This window comes from Psittacula echo, assembly GCF_963264785.1.
Source record: "Psittacula echo genome assembly, chromosome: 3".
In the NCBI taxonomy this organism is placed as follows: domain Eukaryota; kingdom Metazoa; phylum Chordata; class Aves; order Psittaciformes; family Psittacidae; genus Psittacula; species Psittacula echo.
The window spans coordinates 110031828-110056660 of NC_137736.1; the positions used below are offsets into that span (position 1 = coordinate 110031828).

Consider the following 24833-nt stretch of genomic DNA (forward strand, 5'->3'; position numbering starts at 1 on the left):
TAAACTTTGTTTTGTGGTAACATTTGGCATATTCATCCTTAAAGATCAGCTTTGCTCTCAAGCTGGCAGTCCAACAAATGCAAACTCAGGACCTACACTAAGACATCTAGCAACTGATTCTCCCCATTTAGTAACTGTATTCATGCAGGAGACTGTTTTTCTTTCTTTCCTTCCTCAAATTCTCCAATAGAAAATACAAGTAAGTTCTCACTTACTTCAAGCTTCCTGATATAGAAATACATCTATGAAAGTAGTAATATGGCATAGATCGCATAATGAATCTTACCGATTTCATAGTGATAGCCACCAGGCTTTAAAATGAGGGAATTCTAAGTATTCACAGTAATACCAACATATACTGTAATATCCAGACCAAAAAAAGTTTGTTCTTGTCTTTGAATATATTCTGGGGAATTGTTTTATTCACACAATTTCTAAGTACATGTTATTCAGCACTGCAATGATACACTCTAAAACTGGGCCTTGCTTTGTCCTTTTTTCCTCTCCAGCTATCACTTTGCAGTCCAGACCAAAAGAAAGTAATGATGGCAAAGAAACCTAAGCCACCACACTCCATTCATCAGAAACAAAAGACTGCAGAGCCCAGAGATGTAAGGGAATCGCATAGAAAGAAGGCTGCCTCTGACTTCACACTCTACCTCTCTCTAGCTTAATAGGATCCTGCTACAAATAAATTGGCACATCTGCTGTTTAAGATGCTTGAAAGCAGAGATCTTCAGCAAAGATTATCAAATTATAGTGAAAGCATTATTATTATAACTAAAAGAAAAAATATTCCCTGTATCTGCAGAGACAGGTCATCCAAACATCTAGCTAAAACTTGTAAGATAAGGATTGAAGGACAGCTCACCAGAAGTGGATAGGTTCTTGTTAAGACTGTATTTTTTGCTACTTCTATTGAAACAGTATCTTAATGCAATTTAAAAGAATCTTATGCCCATATACCTTCATTCCAGTTTCTTTTTGAAAATCCAAATCATTAGTCAGGAAAATTATAATGACAGTAATCAACATACATCATTCAAGTTACTGTTTGAATAGTCATTCTAAACCAATGTAGATTTTCCAGTGTCTTATTACATTTTGGAAACTATTAATTGAAGAGAAAGCTTCAATTTGGTATTCCTCAGTGCAGTTAGCGCTGGTATAAGCTCTGCAGTGTACATTTCAAGAAAAGAATTTCCATATCATTTTTTTTGTACATATGTATATATGCACATGCATACACATGTATGTATTTATACACACACAAGCTTAAAAGCATTGCTCACTCTTCCTTAACCTAAGTGGTGAAAAAACTCAACAAAAAACCATAAAAGCAGCTCAGATAAATTAACAGGTACATGCACTTCATTAATAATAATGAAGAAACTTCTGGTTTAGCCTCAAGTACAACAAAATGAGTTGTTACCTTAAATTTTAGCATTACATATGAACATAATAAGTCAACTGCAGTAAAACTATAATGCCAATACCTTAGGAAAAAAACAAATACATACAGACCTTCGCTACAAAAGGGTCTTCTGATGCCAGAGAAATTCACGGTCTCATGCAGCGTCTTCTCTTCTTGACAGTATTCACAGTACGTAACTATGCAATGCAGTTTCTTATAATCATCAGCACATGCTCTGCTGCAGAACTGATACACTTTGTTCTAAAAGCAGAGTTGTAAAGCATCATAAAGAGGGATAAAATCTAAAGGTTTGATAGTTCAACATTATAAATAACAGTTTGCCATTAAGACAATTAACATGAAAAGTAAACAGAAGCTCAAACACATCATTTGGGCACGACTTCTAATGCTAAAAATTAACAACTCTCACTCAAGCTGACTGCAAGTGCTACAAATACTCATAATTTCATTTGGAAATGCTAAGCAGAAAATACGCCAATCAATATTAGCACATCCTCTTCAGATATTTCTCTCAGTTCAATAGAGAAGTGTAACAATGGTCTATCATATCTACAGTCACACAGCTGAAGAGGAAAGTGTATTTCAAGCTTACAGCTGATTTGAGAGTTTACTTCTTCTTTAAATCCCACAGATGCTTTTTTATTTGTTATTTATAAATAGACTTCCGCTTTTATCCATACTAAAGTTAAATGATATTCTACAGAACCAGGTAGACTTTATTAGCTTAATTTTTTAAGCTTCACCACCTTATAAAGTACCTATCTACAACAACTGTATTGAAACCACAGTTTAAATTTGGAAACACTTCATCATTCTAAAAGTAACAGCAAAACCCCTCTTACCTCCCATTCCAGTACTTCTGGCTTCGAACAAAAAGAACTTTTGCAATAATTACATTTCAACTGAATATCACTGGGAGAGACAAACTGACCATTTGTTGAAGACTGCACACTGAGAGTCTGAAAAACACAGAAAGACGTACCACTTCTTAGTTACCTCTAGAATGTGTTTTCAATTAAGCGTAAGTGTTTGAGAATCTGGGAGTTCGTAAGCAAGCTCAAGAGCATTTCTGGAAAAAGCACAGTAGGCCAGTCTTTCGCCTTAATTCCTTTTCCCTTGTCACCTTAGGTTTTCCAATCTTGAATCCTTACCCTTACTTCCACAATTATTACTTTAGGCTGTTTTTCTCATACCTTACCTTTCTAACACCTGGTATGGGTAACTATAAATGAAAAAAACAAAAAAAAAAAAAAAAGAGAGAAAACTGAACACCTCTTAATCACAAAACATGTATTTTCAGATAAATACATTTCACACTTTGCTTTATTTTGGTCACAGAAGTTCAGACAAAGACCTATAAACAAGTATTTTCAAATCTAAACCTCACCAAGGCAGATTATCAACACCTTAAGCAAACCCCTTGATACTACAAATATTAAAGTAAAAGGCCTTCAGCAAGAAACCCTGTCTCTACTCATGTTAAGAGAAAACTAGCTAATATAGTCTTAGCTGGCCTCAATCACCAGGGAAGTAGATGCAATCACTCAAACAACCAGCCCCTAAACAATTATGGGTCTGCAGGTTGAGAAAAATACTGCAGATTGCATGTATAGGTATGAGAATTTAATTCTGTAACTGAATCATTCACTTAGTGCATTTCTGAGGCAATCAATAGACACAGAACTCAATTTTACAGTAAGTCTTATATGTCTACAGATATAGTCCTTAGCATGTTCCCTAGACTAAGCAACAACTACTAGTGTATTACACGTGATGTTTAGGATAAAATCTGAATCAGTAATAATCACAGTCACTTGATCATCCAGGACAAATTTCTTACTTCCATCTTCTCAAACTTTCCCACATCATTTGTTACTACCTCTTCACCTTGTAACAGTGAAAAACTTAAAACATTTCTTCAAACTCTCTTGTTACTAAGGGTTTACCTACACTAAAAATAAAACAAATTGTAATGAAACTGACAGTGACATAAACCCTTACATAAGTGAACCAATATTGCTGAGTGCTAGCTAGCAGCGCAAGTGCCATCACCTTATGCAGATGCACTAACTCTGTACAAAAGTTTGCAGACATTAAGTAATCATGTACATTTCCCAATCATGGACAGGACCTGAAAACAAACTGACATATACAGCAGAAAAGATGCCATCTTTGTTCCAGTGGTCCATTCTCCCATGGTTGGACTTGATCTTACAGGTCTTTTGCAACCTAGAAGTTTCTGTGACTCTGTAATGACTTTAACGCAGCCTGATGCCCCCATACAGTATTGTTGTATTTTTCCCATTATACCCAGCAAATGTCTCCAAGGTTGAGAGAGGACTACTAGACTTCGGCTGCTCTAAATAGGTCATCCACTAAGACCGTTCCACAAGCAAAATCAAAGGTACTAAACTAAATGGGGAAGGAACCAAACACTCCCTTTATGGTCATGCACACACAGATCTTCCAGCCTCAGCATGGAAGACTCAATTATTTTTATTATGATCAGATTTGGAAAAATATTTCTGACAAGCATGCCAGGCTTCCTTCATGATTCCTGCTACAACACACTCCATTTTTAAAATATATGTAGATGTAATGAAGAGAGTTTTAAGGTATATAATGAAGAACACTTACAGACACCCTAATGATGGTCAAAGAGAACACAAGATTAGCAAATAACCAATGTGAGTAACTTGCTAAAAATGACTGTACTTCTAATTCTTACACATACTGGTCCTACAACTCTCCAGAGCCATCCATAAATTTGTGTGGTGAAAATCTGAACATTTTGTATAGACTCATGTTTTGCAACACAGCTTGTACTTTAAGACACACAGTTTCTAATTTTGGGAAGACACTTACACCACACCCTCCATGCTCACAATACATAAATTAGCAATTTATTTTTTCATAACAGACAAGTTCAGAACAAGGTCGTCAACTGACCCAGGCTTAAAACAATACAGCTTTTGAACAGTTTTGTCTTAAACTTTGCAGTAACATCCTCCAAGACAGAGCATGGAAGATGACAAAACACAATCACGCTATTCTACCACCAACTACCACACAAAAAATCACATCAAGCCAACTATTTTTCCTCTTTTACCGTCTTTCTTACAAGGATGAATACTCTTACAAGCTCTCCGCACAAAGGAGAATATAGATATGGACATAAATTGCACAACAAGCAGCTCAACCAAATCTTTCAAATATTTTAGTGCATTAAAATTGCTAGAAACAAAAAGTTATTCATAAAGTAAAATTACAATCAACCCTAAAGTAGTGTAAACAAATTGGGAATTTAAATATTCCAACCCATCAGTAAACCAGAAGGACTAAAATTTTTTGCAGAAGGGAGATGCAGACCTGAAATAACAGTTATTCTGTTCTGAAAAGGGTAACCTCTAACAAAGAAAAATGTGTGGGAAGAATAGGCACAGTAGGAAACAGGAATGACTATAAATACCAGAAAACTAAAACAAGAGTTATCTGCATTAGTAAACGAGAAAAAATACAGAGTTTCAAAGTAAACTGGTCATTTTTTAAAGAGATCATTGCAGAAAGCATTGCAATTGACCAAATGGATTAAACCATTTTCTCAATGTGGGTTCAATCCCTTATGTGTCACTTAGGTAGAAGAAAATCCTCAAAGGAATGCTTACAGTTCAATGCTCACATAATGTTATACTGTCCTTTCCACCTAAATACTAAATTAATGGAACAAAGAAGATGGTCTCATATAATCAACTCTTATTTAATGGTGAATGAATTTTATTCTTCTAGACAGTGAATATACGAAAACTATTCTGAGATATGTGAGCAAACTAACTGTAAGCAAGTGACCACCTACCCATTCTTGGTCTTTACTAAGAAACGAGACTATATGGCTGCTCTAATTAAACTCCTTGCCAACATTAGAGAAACAGATCTACATATAACACAAATTGCAACAGAAGCACCAACAAGGTCTCAGCAAGATAAGAAATCCACAAGCAGGATCAACTGATCCAGCAGTTATATTCAATAATGTTGCTTAATATTGACTTATGTGCAAATCCAGGAAGGCACAGGCCGTATTTGTCATTCACTAGCTTTATTTTCCTCACTCAAATAGCAGAAAAGTTTTGTTCTGAGAGCTCCTGGGGCTGCAATTAATTGTAAGACCACGAATAAAGTAGATGTCCAATGAGTTTGACTATTACAAACTGGTCATTACATACTAACAATCTGCATCTATTCTGTTAATCAGTTCTACTGACAGACATCTACTAAATTGGTTAAGATGGAAGCACAGAGCAGGGGCTACATGAGGGAAGGCCCTATCAAGGGTATATTAAGGAAGCAATTAAGAGATTGATTTGCTTTCCAGCTCATGAAAAGAGTGGAGTATAATGACAAATGGGAAAACCCTGTATGGGTGTAACTGTTCAACACCACATGAGGAGGCAATTATCAATTACACAGTCCACATCTGGGAAAACTGTTTTTACATACAAAAATTGAAACACTGTCTTTTAAGTGTTCTTCTACCACCCAGAGATTAATGACTACAACATATCTTACATATGCCTTAAGTCTCATTAAAAATCTGACAATTTTAACAAGCATAGCAGCTTTGTCTAGTGTGCATACCATTATGCTTGCAACACTCCAGCTTCTGGATGTAATTTAAACAACTAGTTTTGTCCATAAATGCTCTCATGGCTTACGTGCTAGCCCTTCAATTCAGAGACAGTCACTATTCCCCCACGACACACCTTTGTTTGCACAATATTCAACATTAGAATGTTGTTACTGTATTTAGTATGACAGATGAAATTTGTTGATCTTCAATGCAGAACAGCTCATCTCCATAAAGAGGCTTGGGTGGTAAAAAGATTACCAGTGATATTACTTCATGTTTTCTTATGGTATCAAGGAGAAAAGGGTTATTATCAGATTTTGTAAGTTTAAGACAGCAGTTACTGTTGTCATTATGAAAGAATACTTTGCTCAAAGAAATTGTTATGAGTCAGAAGCATCTGCTATGTTAATTATAGCTCATAAACACATATATACAAGTGAATTAAATATGCAAATACTTAAACACAAACACAAGTACACAAATATTTAGGGAGGAAAAGACTTAACACAACAGCTAACCTGAAATTTAGCTACACAACTGGAACTGCAAAAGCTGTACAGTTTTCCATCAGGCATTGTGGCTTGATATTGAGGTAAAGAGTTTCGTTTACAAAAGTGGCAAATAATTCCCATACCTAAAAGAAAAACGTAGTTTACAAACAAAATTAACACAAAATAGTAGCCCCCCCAAAAAATTAAAAATAAAAATATACTGGATTACAGGTTAGCTCTTCCCACCATTTCAATGTGAAAAGCTCTGATTTGTCTGTTTTCCAGTTAGCTTCTGCAAGCCACATAAACCGAAAGAAACTGAAGAGGTTGAATTCTTCCACTAAAGATCAGCATTAAATACAAAATTGCACTTTTACTATAAAATTCATTAGAACATTTTCAACTTTGAGTTTGCTGAATTGAGACCTATGCCTACTTCGCATATTTGAAGAACACACATTTTGAGTTATTGACCAGTTCCTTTAACCCAGATTAAAAATTCTACCTAGACAACATCCACATACATTATAACCACCTCCATCCTTCTCCAGTTGTTACTTGAGGAGATAAAATGGCATGGGGTTGGATCAGAGACGAGAGAATATTAATTCATATGCATGAAAATTGCACTATCATTCTGTGACACACTAGAGCACATTATGTCTCAACATTTTTTCACAAAGCCTTAAGAGAGTTGAAAACCTTTTCTGACATCAAGCAAAAAGGCCAGAGGAGAAAATGACCCCTCAGGAGTCATTTACTAGTGCTGAATATAAGATGTTCTTTTTGCTTTGTTTTGGGTTTTTAGGGGTTTTGGTTGGTTGGTTGACTTTTTTGGGGAGGGAGTTTGGTTTTTTTTTTTTTAGGGGTGGGGGGAAGAGAGAGAAAAGAGGGGGGAAAAAAGGGGCTTGTTATTTTTTAGTTAGTTTAAAACCCCTGTGAAGTCACAGCTGCATAAATTAATTCTAAAACAAAACCACCCACCCCCAGTGTTCAAACCTAAAAAAAAAAAAAAAAAAAGTCTAGTCTTAGCAGTGAAGAAGATCCATCATCCTTTTCACTTACTTTGTGATTCTGCATATTTTGATTTGTGTGTATTCATGCATACAGTTGAGCAGTACGGCTCCGTACATCCATTAGGTTCTATGAACTGAGTCATGTCAAAAAACCTGCACTGAGCTCTGCAGCCACTACAAGATGTTAATTTGCCATATTTCTAAAACATAAAACAAAGCAAAACAATACATCAGTTAAAACTATGTTTGGCTTTTAGTTTTAAATTATGGTATAACAAACACAAAGGAAAACTTATTTATTTACTTCTGCAATTTGCTTCCCCATCAGAACCTTTCTATATTAACTAACTTTCATGATCATCCCCTCCAGAGCATTCAACTCTATGGCTGGGTCTCTTACTCCTGTGAAGAAGCAGGCTAAAACTAAACTTCTGTGTGAAGACAAAAACCAAACACACCTATCAAAAAAACACACACAAATGAACAAAAAAAAAAAAAAAAAAAGTAACACCCCCCCCCCCCCCCCAAAACCCAACACATCCCAAAACACACTGTCCCAAACCACACCATGTGCAAACTATGAACTGTAGTAAGAGTATACAGCAAGTTGTGCTGAGCTGGAGACTTTGAAACAACAGTCCTCATTGCTGGGACAATGGTTCTAAGACAAGAAATGGAGTCTGATACAGCAAAGATGAAGGATATAAGATAGGTGCTTAATTTAAAAAAAGAATAAATTGTACTCTCCAAATTATAACATCCTTAATATTATCAAGCATGAGTTAAACATAGCAGTTTCTTGGTAACAGCACTGCTGGGAGAACATTTAACTTCTCTACTAGTTCCAGTCCTCCAGGCAGAAAAAACACATTGAATCCAATGAGGAATTGTGACTCCATGAACCTGGTTAACAGACTCAATTTTGACATCTCTCAGAGAAGTCAGGCAATAAACAATTTTCCACAAAAGGGAAAAAATGTTCTACAAAATCATAGAGAAGTCACACCAAGCAGAAATACCAATGACATAGCTGACACACAAAATCAAGAATTCTGATCTGCCACATGTATTACACGCTTAAGTGTTAGGCAAGTATCTCAAACACTACAAATCAAGTTTGAAGATGAAATGTGTAGACACCTTCCCTGCCCAAATAAAGTGTCATGGTTTTGACATTGATCACAAAATTCCTTATTTGAACAGCAATGAGTCCCTTATCATAGAATTACAGAATGGCTTGAGTTGGAAGAGACCTGAAAGCTCATCTAGTTCCAACCCCCCTGCCACAGGCAGGGACACCTTCCACCAGGTTGCTCAAAGCCTCACCCAACCTGGCCTTGAACATTTCCAGGGATGGGGCAGCCATAGCCTTTAAAAATGTTACCCAGCATTTAACAGTCCTCATAAGCAGCTACAATACTGACAAAATCCACACTAAGTACCAAGACCAAAATGCAGCAATTATACTGTTCTATACTGAGTTGGAGCTATTCTGCCAGTATACATTTATCTCCTCTGACAGGCTAATAGACAAAAGCAGGCCATCAAGAATAGTTCAAATTCCAGTACCAGTGAGGATACAAAGGTCAGTTTACAATGGACTTGACTTCTTGAACAAGCTTAATTGACAACAGCCACCAGAAAATCTGTATGCACAAATAATCTTGGTACCTCTAGAATAAACCAAAATGTAAATCTAGAAGTACTCATGCAAATATGCTAAGAACTTAACAAAGAGTATTCAGGAATATCATCAGAAAACAGTGCACAGGAAAGTGGAATTTTTAGAAGTTCAAGGTCTGAAAGAAAAATTAAAAAGTTTAAAAACCAGGTTTAATAAATGAATTTATAGTAAGCTGATCAGAGCCTAATTGAAAAACATTCACTGTGTCACAGACCACGTTTCTACAAAAATCCCTTGAAAGTAGAAATAGCTTTTGCTAACAGCATCTGAAATACATTATTTAAATGATGTCAAGAAAGAATCATGCACACAAAGTACAGTGGAGCACATGTCCACTGCTTCTGAATGTCAAGCACCCTTATAATACCAGAGTTCTTTACTGATTTTACTCTAGATCTTTCAGACTTAAAACCAACAACAATCTTTATTAATATCTAGTAATAATCTAGAAAACCTAGAACTAAATTAGCAAGACTGCAAGAATATGAATTGCCAGATAACGTATCAAAGATGTAGAAGATTGTGCAGGTAGAAACAAAAGCACAACAGCAAAACTTTTACTTGACTCTTGTCACAGCAACTAAGAAAAGTGTTTGAGCATTTCTGCAATATTAGAAGTTCAAACATGTTGTTACACAAGTGAAGGCAACAGGACACTGGTGAAAAAGAAAAACAAAAACTAAAATGCCTGAAACCTCTTCAGATTTACTGTTCCTGAAATCTTGTAATTGTCATCTCCTTCAAGTTGAAGTTCTCCTGCATTATTACTCTTGCCAGCACTCTCCAAACTTGTAAATTTGAATAGTCAAAAGGAGTACATCACTATTATAAAGACCAACGCATACCTGAATGTATTCAATCAGCATTATACAGGTGTTTCATTTATTAATCGGAGCAATCCCAGGCACAGCTACAGGTTGGGCAGAGAAGACACTCAGAGCAGCCTTGAGGAGAAGGCCTTGGGGGTGTTGGTTGATGAGAAACTTAACATGAGCCACCTTCAGTGTGCGCTTGCAGCCCAGAAAGCCAACCGTATCCTGGGCTACATCAAAAGGAGCGTGACCAACAGGTTGAAGGAGGTGATCCTGCCCCTCTACTCTGCTCTCATATTTGGAGTACTGTATACAGTTGGAGTATACACTACACTTGGAGTACTGTGCGCAGTTCTGGTGTCCTCAATGTAAAAAGGACATGGAACTGTTGGAACAAGTCCAGAGGAGGGCCACGAGGATGATCAGGGGACTGGAGCACCTCCCGTGTGAAAACAGGCTGAGAAAGTTGGGGCTGTTCAGCCTGGAGAAGAGAAGGCTGCATGGAGACCTCATAGCAGCCTTCCAGTATCTGAAGTGGGGCCTAAAAGGATGCTGGGCAGGGACTCTTCATTAGGGACTATAGTGACAGAACAAGGGGTAATGGGTTAAAACTTCTTCAGGGGAAGTTTAAATTGGATATAAGGAGGAAGTTCTTTACTGTGAGGGTGGTGAGGCACTGGAATGGGTTGCCCAGGGAAGTTGTGAATGCTCCATCCCTGGTGATCACAGAATCACAGAATCCCAAGGGTTGGAAGGGACCTCAAAAGATCATCTAGTCCAACCCCCCTGCAAGAGCAGGGTAACCTAGAGTACATCACACAGGAATTTGTCCAGCTGGGCCTTGAGTATCTCCAACGTAGGAGACTCCACAACACCACTGGGCAACCTGTTCCAGTGCTCTGCCACTCTCACAGTAAAGAAGTTTTTCCTGATGTTCACATGGAACCTCTTATGCTCCAGTTTACACCCATTACCCCTTGTCCTATCACTGGACATCACTGAGAAAAACCTAGCTCCATCATCCTGACACTCATCCTTTACATATTTGTAAACATTGATGAGGTCACCCCTCAGTCTCCTCTTCTCCAAGCTAAAGAGACCCAGCTCCCTCAGCCTTTCCTCATAAGGGAGATGCTCCACTCCCTTCATCATCTTAGTTGCCCTGCGCTGGACTCTCTCCAGCAGGTCCCTGTCCTTCTTGAACTGAGGGGCCCAGAACTGGACACAATATTCCAGATGCGGTCTCACCAGGGCAGAGTAGAGGGGGAGGAGAACCTCTCTTGACCTACTGACTAATGCACCCTAGGATGCCATTGGCCTTCCTGGCCACAAGGGCACATTGCTGGCTCATGATCATCCTCCTATCCACCAGGACCCCCAGGTCCCTTTCCCCTTCACTACTTTCCAGCAGGTCAACCCCCAGCCTGTACTGGTACATGGGGTTGTTCCTCCCCAGATGCAAGACTCTGCACTTGCCCTTGTTGAATTTCATCAAGTTATTCCCTGCCCAACTCTCCAGCCTGTCCAGGTCTCGCTGAATGGCAACACAGCCTTCTGGCATGTCAGCCACTCCTCCCAGTTTAGTGTCATCAGCGAACTTGCTGAGGGTACATTCAGTTCCCTCATCCAGGTCATTGATGAAAATATTAAACAGCACTGGTCCCAGCACCGACCCTTGAGGGACTCCACTAGTCACAGTCCTCCAGCTAGATTCTGCCCCATTGACCACAACTCTCTGCCTTCTTCCTTTCAACCAGTTCTTGATCCACCTCACTACCTGATCATCAAGCCCACACTTCCTTAGCTTATCTATGAGGATGCTGTGGGAGACAGTATCAAATACCTTACTGAAATCAAGAAAAACCACATCTACCACTCTACCATCATCCATCCACCTAGTTACTTCCTCATAGAAGGCTATAAGGTTGGTCAAACATGACTTCCCCTTGGTAGGTAGGGATGTTCAAGGCCAGGCTGGACAGAGCCTTGGGTGGCATGGTTTAATGTGAGGTGTCTCTGCCCATGGCAGGGGGGTTGGAACTAGATGATCTTATGTCCTTTCCAACCCTAACTATTCTATGATTCTATGATCAATAGCTTATCTAACTCAAAGGCTTCTTTCATTGACAACATCAGCAGAGAACATCGTACTGTACTATCCCATGCTTTTGCATAGCCATATGCAAATTAAGAACCTTCTCTTGTTCTTAAGTGTCAGATTTCCAGATGAGGCACTCTTCTCAAGGTTCTCAGATAACTTAGATTTCTACTCTCACATTCATCACATTATCTTTCATCTCTAAGAAGCTGCAGTATTAATTTCATTCTCCAGAAAAACACAGCATCTGAGAATTCTTTCCCTAGAAGTAGCGTTCTGGCTGGAATAAACAGAACATTCACTAAAACTAACGAGAACTACAGAAATACATTGGGTCAAAGAGCATTCTTAGAAGGATTTCTGGCCTGGAAACAAGACAACTTCAGAGGATAACAACAGAATCAAAAATGGTATCACGTAGGATCAACTATTCATTGTTTTTTCTAATACTAATAACAACTATGGGAAATCACAGGAGTATCAACAGAAGTAGTTTCAAAACAAACAAAAGGAGGCAAGCTCTTCATATGGCAAGCAGGAGGTCAGCAGATCATACCAGAGTGTCATGGATAGAAAAAATGCTTATATGTGTTCACAAGGAGGCTGGACAAGAAGTAATTAAAGCTATTTGCTAAAAACAGCACACAAGAACATTGCATAAAGTTCAAGAGATCCCTTGACCTCTGGAGTCAGAAGCTTAAGAGAATGCTTGGAAAAATATCCTAAGTATCTGCCCTGTTCTTACTCTTCCCTACGTGCCCACTTACATATACTGCACGAGTTTCAACCCCTAATCTGAACCAGAACAGCTGTTCTCAAGTAAAAACCTTCTATAGTAAGAACATAATTATTTTCACCATTCTCAAGGAAAAGTGGGTGTTCAGAAAAGAAATTCCAGAAAATGTAAGGCTGCGTCATGTTGTTGGTATTTCAGGGCAGGAGGCAGAAGAACAAACTTCACCGGCAAAGCAAAAAACAGAACAAAGATTACCAAAAACTTCCTTGCTAAGTAGAAAGGGAATTGGGAAAAAAAGAAGAAAAAAAAAAAAAACCAACCACACAAAACACACAAACAAACAAAAAACCAAACAAAACCCAAACACCAACCCAAACAAACCAGACCAAAACCCAAACAAAACACAAAAAAAAAACCAACCCCAAAACCAAAAAAACACAAACCACAAACCCAAACCACAGCAAACTCAAAACTTCCTGACTTTTTAAAGATCTGAAGTACAAAATCACAGAATCATGTAGAGTAGAGGGAACCCCAAAGGTCATGTGCAACCCTGCTCAACGCAAGTCCAAAGCTGGGTCCTCAGGATCTTGCCAAGTCAAACTGAAGCATCACAAAGAGCATTCCAAAACATCACTACAGGTTTCCTCTATCTCTATCAAGTTTCTCATTGTTTTCAAGTTGCATCTTTCTTCTACTGTGCACTTCTTGGATGAGTCCAACTTTATATGCTCCCATTAGATAAGCAGTCCCCATTTTGCTTTCTCAGAGTTAAACAAAGATCTCCAAGGCTGTCCTCCTACATCATGTGCTCCAGCCCTTTAAACATCTTTACAGGTCTCCACTGAACTACCATCAGTATGTCAATGCCTTTCATCCTGTGCTATCCAAAACTGGACTCAGCTGCTCCAGATGCCATCTCAGAAGTGCAGGATTGGGGTTGCAGGGCATAGAAATCACTTCCTTTGACCCGCTGCCTACGCTCTTGCTAGTATAACAGGCTGCCCAGAGAGACTGTGGAGTCCCTAATCCCTGAAGATACTCAAAACTCAAATGGACAGGGTCCTGGACAACCTGTTCTATGTGATCCCGCTTGAGCAAGGGATAAATTTCCAGAGGTCTCTTGCAACCTCAAGCATTCTGTGATACAACCCAGGAAGCAGCCAGCCATCTTTGCTGCAAGGGCACATTGATAATTCCTGGTCCACTTGCTGTCCACCAGAACAGCCAAAGCTTTTCCTCCAAAGCTGCTTTCTTTGCAGTTACCTTCCATTTCAGATAAAGTACTGGCTTCCTTTTGCATTCCTCATGATATTTCAATTGAAGGCGAAAGTGATTACAGACAAAAAACCTTCACATTCAAACTATTCTCAGTTTCAAGTTTCATTCAAGATGAAATTAACTCAGAACCAATCCACATGAAAGTATCATACATTTTCCTTCCATGCATTACTTTTGGCAAATTCAAATCTACAGTATCCTATGAAAACATATGAAAGTTTAAGGACTGCAGTTTTAAAAGAAAATTTTAAGTAACTGTAACACTGCTATCAAATAATGAAGAAAATTGTATCAATTAGATTGCTAAGCCCAAAAATATTAAATTCATCCAGAGAAAAAAATTTATAGCTAATAATGGCCCAGTACCCTCTCAGGGAAAGATTGATGCTAAGTAGTCCAACTATACCTCTCCCTCACCACTACACCTAGATTCTGCATTGAGATGACCTCATTTTAGCTAGATCCCATTTCGTATTTGATATTTTCCAAAGCATAAAGTCTAAGGTAAATGCAGAACCCTGAATATTCTTCTATTCTTACCATATTTTATCCTAAACTCACTCATTCTTTCATGACTTGTGTGCATACCTGATTAGAGACTCAATTCTAGAAATGAGGTTTACTTCACAATAGGCATCTCACGATAGGCAACTAAGACAAGACATTAAAATATTTCATGCAATCTGAAAATTCTTGTAAGGTAACTAGTTCTATATATATTCCAAATCTTCATTCTGTCTATTAGAACAGTTGTTGAACTCAAAATGGCAACTACAGAAGAGGCTATCAGCATGCAAAATTAAACAGATGAATGGGATGTATTCCAGAAATACAAGTACTGTTGCAACAGAAATCCAAATTCTTGGAAATAAGAGAAATTTCTCTTGGAAGGTTTCCAAGGAATTTTTATTCTTGCCATTATCTAGACAACTTAAAATGAATCTCGATCTTCCATCTTATTGAAGGGATTATGAAAGCTGATGTCTGGAGCTCTTCTTTTACACATCCTACTCAGAAAAAAAGACTGAGCCTCCAAATAAATATCAGACCAATACTGTAATATCATGGTATTTTAGAAGTAAGCCTCACTTCTGTTTGCAACTGAAACTAATGAAAGTCTCTGTTCTTAAGCCTTCCGGCTGCAAAATTGTAAGCACTCTTGTAATCTATTTTATTATATAATAATTGTAATCTAGGCATCTGTGCTACAGTTTTATTCTTGACTGAGAAAAGCAGTATAATCTGCTTCACATGCTTTCAGAAGACTAGAGAGCAGGATGAAGAACATGCCTGCTGTGAAGAGACTATTCTTGCTACTTCTCCTCCCATGCACGGGCCAGCCCACTGAGAACACTAGAATACCAGCTGATTACTACACCACTATGTAGCAGCCCAAAGATTTGTTTTCAGTTGAAGAAAATGCTCTGCAGTTTATTTCATATGGTCCACGGTAAACAGATCAGTACATACTTGTCAATCCAGGCAAACTTCTCTCTGGTAGCTTTACAGTTTGGAATTAGAAATAAGGTAAGTAGCAGAAACACTTCTATAAAAGAATATTCTGGAACAGAAACACAGTCAACCTGTGTTCAGATAGAAAGGTTCAGGAGAAAAAAGTTTTCTGTAAATGGCAAAGCAGAGATATTCACTGCATGGAATTCTGTTAACAGAGAACCCTTAGAATAAGGCAGTCAAGAAAAAAAGCAACTAAACTACTTCAGATTTATTTGAAAGAAGGATGGTCCGGATGGATCCAGAAGCAACACACACATCTAAGAAAAGAACCAGATATCAGCAGAATCTGTAACAGCAAAGACAGAAGAAAGGGTATTATTTATTCAGTCTTTTGAAATACTGCACCCACATAATCTCTCCCCCAAGAGTAACAACCTTAAACTCTTCCCTGCTCCAATAGAAGAGATTAAGATTAATAATACCTCAAAAGCATTTGCCCAAGTCTTAACAGCAAAAGCTGAAGTAACTGCTTTCGTGGCCCTTGAATGACAACCGATTTGTGTTTACATTCCATCAGCTGAACTCTACAAACAGCCAAATCAATAACTTGTCCAGTTACTTTTCTCTGGTATCTCCAACTGTCAATGCTCCCTCTTTTTGCAAGTCTTCTTCCTGCTCAAGGCACCTGCCTTCATGCCTTTGAGAAAAGCAGAGCTGAAAACCCTGCCTCAAAAAAACAAGTTCGTTTTAAGTTCACTGAATGTCTGTTTTTGTTTTGTTTTGCCTTTTCTACCTCTTCCTCTCAACAGTATCCAACTATTTCAGGTAGAGCAATGCACAATGTGGTTATATCCATCCTAATGCCGATACCTAGGTCGTACCACCTCCTTGACTCCTCTTCTTAAGAATTTCCTGTGCTCTCACATAGATCACACCTCATCACTTTGACTACCATAAGTACTTCTTCGTAACTACAAAGCTGTTCAAAGTCCTCTGATTTACCTACCTCACTTTAACCACAAAGTAACATCCCGAACACTTACTAAGATATTCAAGGGCCTAAGGAAGCTGATTATATAGTTTTTATTGAAGAGCAGCAAATTCTACAGTTGAAGACAGACACTGAAGCAGAAATGGCAAAATAAATTGCTGCAGAAAGCAGGAGTACATAAAAGGTAGAAGAAAATATACAAGAACAGGATCAGTTCTAGAAGGCCTTGATTTGCAGAGATGCAAGAAACTGGAGGCATTAAATACAAAGAAGCCTCAAGAAAAACAAACAAAAAACCCCACAAAAAAACCCACCACCACCACCAAACAAAAAACCAAAAAAACCAAACCCCACACCACTATGCAAGAAAAAAGGGGAACTGTTTATTTCTTGGTTGACAAAGATTGCTGTCATTTAATCAAGGCAGATGGGGTAAAAAGCAGCTGGCTATCTCCATTTCTGGAAGTGTATATAGTATCAGAGATTACTTACTACAAAACTAAGTAATACCTGAAGTGAGACAGAAGTGATTTACCACATGAGGAGGAGACTCCACTATGAAACACAATTTAAACTGGCTAAAATCTCATAACTTCTCTTTATAAGTGACCAGAAAAAAAAAAAAAATTAGTATTTCTAATATTTCAAAATGAAGAGGTTGTTCAACTCTCACAATAACTGGTTTCATGAACATTACTTACTCTCAAAGCAGACACATAGAAGCTAGAGTTTACAAAGCAGTAACAATGGCAGGAAGCAGCTGATCTGTGGTTAATTGTACTATCGAAATAAAAAGGATAGATCTGTCTTAAGAGCAAAGCAGCAAAGAACAGATACTGCACATGACAAGACAAGCTGAAAACCCTAGATGCTTCCACTGAAGTACTGCATAGCAAGACATTCTATCATTGCATTCAGTGAGATTTAAACCAGTAGATAACAATACATTTTGTGAGAGTAAATACAAATGCTACAAAAGCAATGAATTGCAAGTTGCAGAACTGACTTATGCATATCACTGTATACAGTGAAGGCTCCCCAAATCCCTCCACACAGATAAAGCAGACTAAATGAATTTTAAGAGTTTTATAAAAGCATGTTTTTTTGCAAGGAACAGAATTTGAAAGAAGGAAACACAATTGCCTAAATTGGTTTTTTTTCTACTGGTTGCAAGGGATAGAATAGCCTGGCTAGTGTTGAAACATGTTCAGTAGCAAGTGTTCATCTAACCAAGGAATTCAATCAAATGCACTTTTATTCAATACTGAAGGAAAACTTTCACTAGGAGACACTGCAAGCATCCTCTCCAGCTAGGAAAACAGCCACTTGGCTTGTATTCTCCCAGTACTCACTTTATTCCAGGGCGACTAAGAAACCTATAAAGAAACAGACAGAGCTCCTTCACCCTTTTTTTTTTTTAACAACACATGAAGACCATCACTTTAAAGAAGAGCCCAAAGCAAGCAAATCCCAGGTCATACTCCAAAAAGAATTTTAGTTACAGCAGCACAGAAAAAAACAAAAACAAACAAAAAGTAAAGGAATATTATAAACTAGTAAAGCATTAAACGATTAAATGCTTTCATGGCAGAATCAAGAGCACTATGGACTGATAAGATGAGTAAGCAAAGCAGTTAAAAACTGTTTTTAGAAGCAGACACCAACTCAGCTTTAGCTTAGTTGAACAGCTAAAAATTAAAAGGTATGGCTGGCCGCACAAGCCAAGTCACAGAATTCACTTGTTTGTTAGAACAAGGTTGTCAAGCCTGTACCCAAATCCAGCAAACCACAGCACAAACATTGCAACTGCCTTGAAAAGGAATTCAATGAACTTTGTAGAGACAGAAGGTATGCAACAGTATCAGAAACATTGAAACAACATATGTATGTGCTTTTAGTCTATATGAATTCATGGCAGGCATATTTGGGATGCTTCAATCTGTTGCATACATACTGATTTTTAAATTAATTACAAAAGTAATTGGTTATCATTTTAGTTATATGAAATGCCATATTTGCACAGACTGAAACACTTCAGTATTAAACACTTTAGCCACCTTCTTGTCAAATGTGATCTCATCTTCTAGCTTTATTCTCTAGTCTCATTCATTTTGTTTAGCATCATTCTTTAAGTCCCTTTTGCCCCTCTACATGTGAAGAGTTTGAATTTCAGTGCAACAGGTAAAGAATTTATGGTCCAGTAGTAGTTATCTTCAGGTGTAAAAAAAAAAAACAAAAACAAAACACCCACTTCCAATATGGGTTTTATTTTGACATTTTTTCTAAATTGTCAGAATTATTTCTTTTTTGGAGAAAGAAATTTACCATTGTTTTCTCTTTTTCAAAAAAGCTTGACTTGCAATTAGCTGTCTTCATGAATAGCTGCTGTACAATCAGAAAATTAACATGCTCTTGCATATAACCACGGTGAGCATTAGTTAGCCTTTGTCTTTTTTTACCCCGTTACACAATTAATGTTTATTTTTATCATGTTTTTTCATAGATTTTTTTTAAGATGAAAGAAACTTATGTTCCGTAATTACTGCAGTTTTCAGTAAGAAAACACTATCACCTCATAAAAAAGCAAAACATGATGCAAAATTCAAGATTTATTGTGTCGCAGTTTTAAAGCAGGTTCTGTAACTGGTACGTAGAAAACTAAGTGCATCTATCACCTTGAAAGGTGACTTAGACACTTCAGAAAAAAAATCTTCTCCCCATCCCAGGAAAAATACTGTTTCTTACTCCCACCAACAGTCTAAAGCAGAGGAACAAAACTCTCTCTCTGTAGCTAATGGATTATTTACACTCAAGTGGCCGTTCTGAGAGCCACAGTAATTTTTATTATCCACAATTTTAAATTTCTCATTCCAGGAAGAAAAAAAATGTCCATGATAAGTTATTGAAAATTAACTGGTCAAATCAGTGTAATATTTATTTAAAGAAAATAGGGATGAAGTAGATAGTTACATGTCATAAGAGTCAGTTTTCATTTATTACTACTACAGATATATAGCATATTGATAAGCGTGACATGTACAATATAAACTGCTTAATACAAAGCTCATACTAGCAAGACCTACATATTTTACAACTGTTTGTAATAAAAACATTTGCTAAAATTGTTGTGACACACAATCATTGTAAAAACAATGCTGTAATCAAACAACATCAATTTTTCCTGTATTATCAATTCCATTGGGTTTATTTCAGTGTGTAATAGCAACTCTCCCATGTTTTCTCCTTCACCGGTTCTCTTTTAAAAGCAAGATCTAAAAGAATTCCAAGAAACATTGTTACGACTGAACAAAGCAACCTACAATTTACCACTGTGGCCCAGGGAGTTGGCAGTGACATTTTCCAAAGTCTAAATTCTTTTTTTAAAAACATAGAATTCCTTGAAAACATTCAGTTAAAAAAAAAACCAAACCCCTTAATGTAAAAGGAAGTTCAAACCTAAATAATTTCTGCTAGACAACTAAATATTCTCCAAAAATTGTGTCCTGAGCAACTTTGGCACCTACAACATACACTACAGAACTTGATAGTTTGAGTTTCTCTTACTATCAAAAATACCCTCAGCCCCCCAAACTCTAGGAACATTTGAATCCAGCCAGTTAAGAATTACACTTAATCACCAGTCCAAACCAGATGCACATGAGCACTAGAATTAAGGTTCTCATAGCCTATTAAGGCTGCCCAGCATCAAATATTTCTACAAAAGAATTAAGAACTTGCTTGAATAAACTCTGCTATCAGAACTGGATGCACCAAAACAATGTGTCTCAATTTTAAAGGTTTTCTGAAGGCTCATCACAATAATGCATGATACCCGACACTACTTGTGAAGATTCCTGGTACTATAAACTGCTCCTCCTCAAAACAAACCAGAACATGTAACTTGCTACCCGTATCCTTCTCATTTGCAAATACACATCTAAACACAAAGTACAGTTTCTAACAAAATAAAGTACAGTCTGTAATGAGTTAAATACAGATTTATCATTCAACCTCTCAAAATTCCATGTTCATTTCACAATTCCATATGCACTGCATGTTATACTGGTTGTGTGGGAATGTCAAGTTCAAAGTTAATCTCATGTCTTTTTGTTTCTTCAAGAGACAGTATTCAACGTTTCTTCAAGTCTTTCCATGGCTTCTGGGCATGCCTACGTTTCTAGTATCTTGGAAACCTATCCTGTCCCTTTTCGTATAGCTGTGATGAAAGAATAATGCTTATGTTACGTTTTCAGTTACGCTGTTTACATACGCATGTTCCCAGATGTGGTGTTTGCACACTGCATACACACCAGAACAGCCATCCCCAAAGCATGAGAACTGAGTACCCAAAGAGAAAAATACGCAGACACATCAGGCAACATTAAAGTGCTTAAAAACATTCAGCGTTGCACTCCCATTTTTAAGAAACCAATGATCCAAGAGAAAAGGAAAGAGTAAGAAAGAACCCAAAGCAATATGCAGCACCAGGGCCACTCACTTATTCAAGTGTGAACTTCAGATAAAGAAATTTCTTGCTAGTAAAATAGTACTTTTGTGTAACACTGTCGCTATGAATACAGAGCAGAATGTGCCAAGAAAAAGAAAAAAAAAAAAAATCACAAAAAAAATCCCCAAACTGCATATCCCCCATCCAAATATTTAATATTTCAGAGGTATACTATTATACCATAAATACTCTGATTAACATTTAAACCTTTCAGACAGTATTAGCAATGACTGAGAGCTAAGCTGGCTCTGTAATATGTAAAAGACGTCAGCATCAGATTTCTTGATTTGGAATTATTTTTAACCACAATAACTATCTTAATTGTCTAACAGATAAATAAAACCCAAATCACAAAATTTAACACATGGTAGAATGAAAGTAGAAAATTTTGAAATCCAATGCTGTGACAGTGAAGGAGATCAGACTTAGTATAGGTACACAACCAATGTGTGACCAGTTAGAGCACTCTCACAGCAATGTGCAACCTGTATGGTCTGAACATTTTTGAATGTTTAAGTTGCATACAAGCAAGCTTTTACATCTAAAAGAGAACATCACTGAAGGACCAGTAAGCCTGTGTGTCAGGCTTGCAATCAGTATACTTGTGATACACCCATTAGAAAGAAATAGAAGTTAACAAAGAGTTTCATTTCAATGATGTTTTCATTAACAACAAACAGGTATTATTATAGCAACATCAAAAAATGGCACCAGTAAAAGGTCCGTTACAGCTTCCGTTACAGCTAGTTTGCTCTCACTGGCATTAACTCATTTTTAGAAGTCTTTGTTAGTTAAGACTTCTAATAAGAAGTCAAACCATCTTATACATAACAGGATAAATTTACTAACTATTAATGTCTCTAATTTTAAATTATAGATAAGCAATTACCATAATTACCTGCTTGTATTCACCAACGCAGTTCTGACAGCAGAATCTTTTCTGCTGACCATCAATAGTAAGAACATTGTTTCCAGCTCCTTTGCTGGGTAAGTACTCCCCACAATGCTCACAGCAATTCATTATTAAACCATTTGCCATCCTGTATCTATTGAAGCAATGGTCGCTGCACAGCTTATGAGTCATATTTTTAAAGCTAACTTCATGACGAATCTAAAAAACAAGAGTAAAAAAGGTATTCTTTTACCACACAAGCACAAAGTAGCCTGCAACTACCAGAGAAGCTGCAAATCTTACATTCAAGTACAATAACTAAAATAAGATCATACTAGCTCACTATTTCAGAACAGATACACTTGAAATGACCATGAAATATAGAAACATAAATTGATGTTTCTGTTGTGTTGAAAGTTCAAGGAAAAAATTCTCAGACCCATCTGCTCATGCAGCCTAGAAGCAAAGATGACTGGGAAGGATGTAATAATTTCACATTAGAGCAAGTCAGTGTACACAAATTTGTTAGATGCGCGATTAGCAGGCTAACATGCCACATAAAGACTACCCAGACACACATGCTGTGTAAAGCAGTAGGCCAAACTATGGTGGGCTCAGTAATGACATCAAGAATAAATTACTACATTGCAAGAATTTTAAATTTTGTATATTCTACAGATCTCTCAAACTTGTACAATCTTTCAAAACATACAGCGAAAAAAGTAAACACTACACTAAATCTTGACTTTCTCCACAGCAATTCTTCTCTGTGTGAGATATAGGTTATAAGATTCTACACCTAAATAAAACTGTCAACAGTAACAATCAGCAAAAATTTCTGAAACAAAAATCAAGTATTAACCTCTTTGAATTCTTTCTTCATTCAGTTGCTCTTCATGAATATTAAGCCTGCATATCTCAATAACTCACTGTATATAAAAACAATGAATCAGATTTTAAACTTCTTTATTTTCAGTTCTCTTATTTCAGAACGTAAGTTATTAATACTGTCATTACCAAGAAAGAGAAGATAAAAAAAAGTGGATCAGACCTCAGTTAGTTTACCACAGATAGTGCATCGTGATTTATTCAAAGCTCCTTTTGAGGGATTCTGTTTATCTTCATAGAAGGATAAACACGATGTACTGCAAAACTCCTGGAAAGACTCACTTGAATCAACTTGAGCAACAATGGTACCTTTCATTGTTGTTATATCTCTGAAAGACAAAAAAATCCTCTAGTGTTGTGTGTAAATACACAGATATATATTTAAACAAGAAAACTTTACATCTTGTAAGATTCATTCTTCATTTTAATGTTTACATTTCAAACCAGTTTTATGGGTGTAGCATTGTTAGTGACATGTCAAACACTAAGTTTGATAATTTTTTACTACTGCAAGTACTGCAAGTTCTATGTTTTTCGTGTGTAAAACCCCATTTTTTTGTTTGGATTGTCCCTTTCCCTCCCCCCATTACATCATTCCAGACACAAGTGACACTAATAAACCGTTAGATACCAGTTCTGGTGAACTCAATCTTATTAAAAAATATTAAAATTATTTTTTTTACTAAAAAAAAAAAATAACTCTGAACCTTTTGCAACTTTACACAAAAGCTATACTTTCAATTTATATAAAAAATCAGCTATATAGTAAAAGGCAAGAAATGGTTTCTATCTGTATAGAATTCCCACTATTTCCAAAATTAATCTAATCTCTGGACAGGATGAGAGAAGGTTGTTTTCTCATAAATACAAACAAAAAGCTTACAACCCTACCACAAACTTACCTAGAAGTCCAGCATTTAAAATTTTTAAAAAGTTAATTTCATCATTAAAGTTCCAAACTACCTGAACAGGTCATGCAGTTGCCCATGAAACTGCACCAATTAAATGCAGACATCCAACCATCAATAAAATTAATTTGAAATAAAACAAACCTTAGAATCATAGAATAGTTAAGAGTTGGAAAGGACCTTAAGGTGATCTGGTTCCAACCCCCCTGCCACAGGCACCTCACACAAACCATGTCACCCAAGGCTCTGTCCAACCTGGCCTTGAAAACCATCAGGGATGGAGCATTCACAACCTCCCTGGGCAACCCATTCCAGTGCCTCACCACCCTTACAGTAAAGAACTTCTTCCTTATATTCAATCTAAACTTCCCTGTTTAAGTTTTAACCCGTTACCCCTTGCCCTATCACTACAGTCCCTAATGAATAGTCCATCCCCAGCATCCTTATAGGCCCCCTTCAGATACTGGAAGGCTGCTAAGAGTTCTTCACACAACCTTCTCTTCTCCAGGCTGAACAGCCTCAACTTTCTCAGCCTGTCTTCAGACGGGAGGTGCTCTTGTTCCAACAGTTCCATGTCCTTTTTACGTTGAGGACACCAGAACTGCACACAATACTCCAAGTGAGGTCTCACAAGAGCAGAGTAGAGGGGCAGGATCACCTCCCTTGACCTGCTGGTCATGCTCCTCTTGATGCAGCCAAGCACGCAGGTGGTTTCTGGGCTGCGAGCACACACTGAAGCAGCTCATGTTATGTTTCTCATCAACCAACATCCCCAATTCCTTCTCCACAAACCTGCTCTGAATCTCTTCTCTGCCCAACCTGTAGCTGTGCCTGGGATTGCTCCAACCCAGGTGTAGGACCCTGAGCTTGGTGTGATTTAACTTCATAAGGTTGGCATCAGCCCACCTCACAAGCGTGTTGAGGTCCCTCTGGATGGCATCCCTTCCCTCCACTGTATCAGCCAAACCACACAGCTTGGTGTCATCAGCAAACTTGCTGAGGGCGCACTCAA

At 37.4% G+C, this 24833-nt stretch overlaps 1 protein-coding gene across 12 annotated transcripts in view; it reads right to left on the reverse strand.

The window, feature by feature from the left end:
* ZMYM2 (zinc finger MYM-type containing 2) overlaps positions 1–24833 on the reverse strand; it is a 94345-nt gene that overhangs the window by 37662 nt on the left and 31850 nt on the right. For all 12 annotated transcript variants that reach the window (XR_013956415.1, XM_080613017.1, XM_080613018.1 and 9 more), the window contains 6 exons: positions 23077–23242; positions 22032–22244; positions 7619–7769; positions 6581–6696; positions 2278–2394; positions 1525–1675 (listed from right to left, as the gene is read on the reverse strand). Coding sequence is in view for 11 of the 12 variants with exons in the window: in XM_080613017.1 (XP_080469143.1) it covers positions 1525–1675; positions 2278–2394; positions 6581–6696; positions 7619–7769; positions 22032–22244; positions 23077–23242 (914 nt within the window). In the remaining variant the exon portion in view is untranslated. The remainder of the gene's footprint in view (positions 1–1524; positions 1676–2277; positions 2395–6580; positions 6697–7618; positions 7770–22031; positions 22245–23076; positions 23243–24833) is intronic.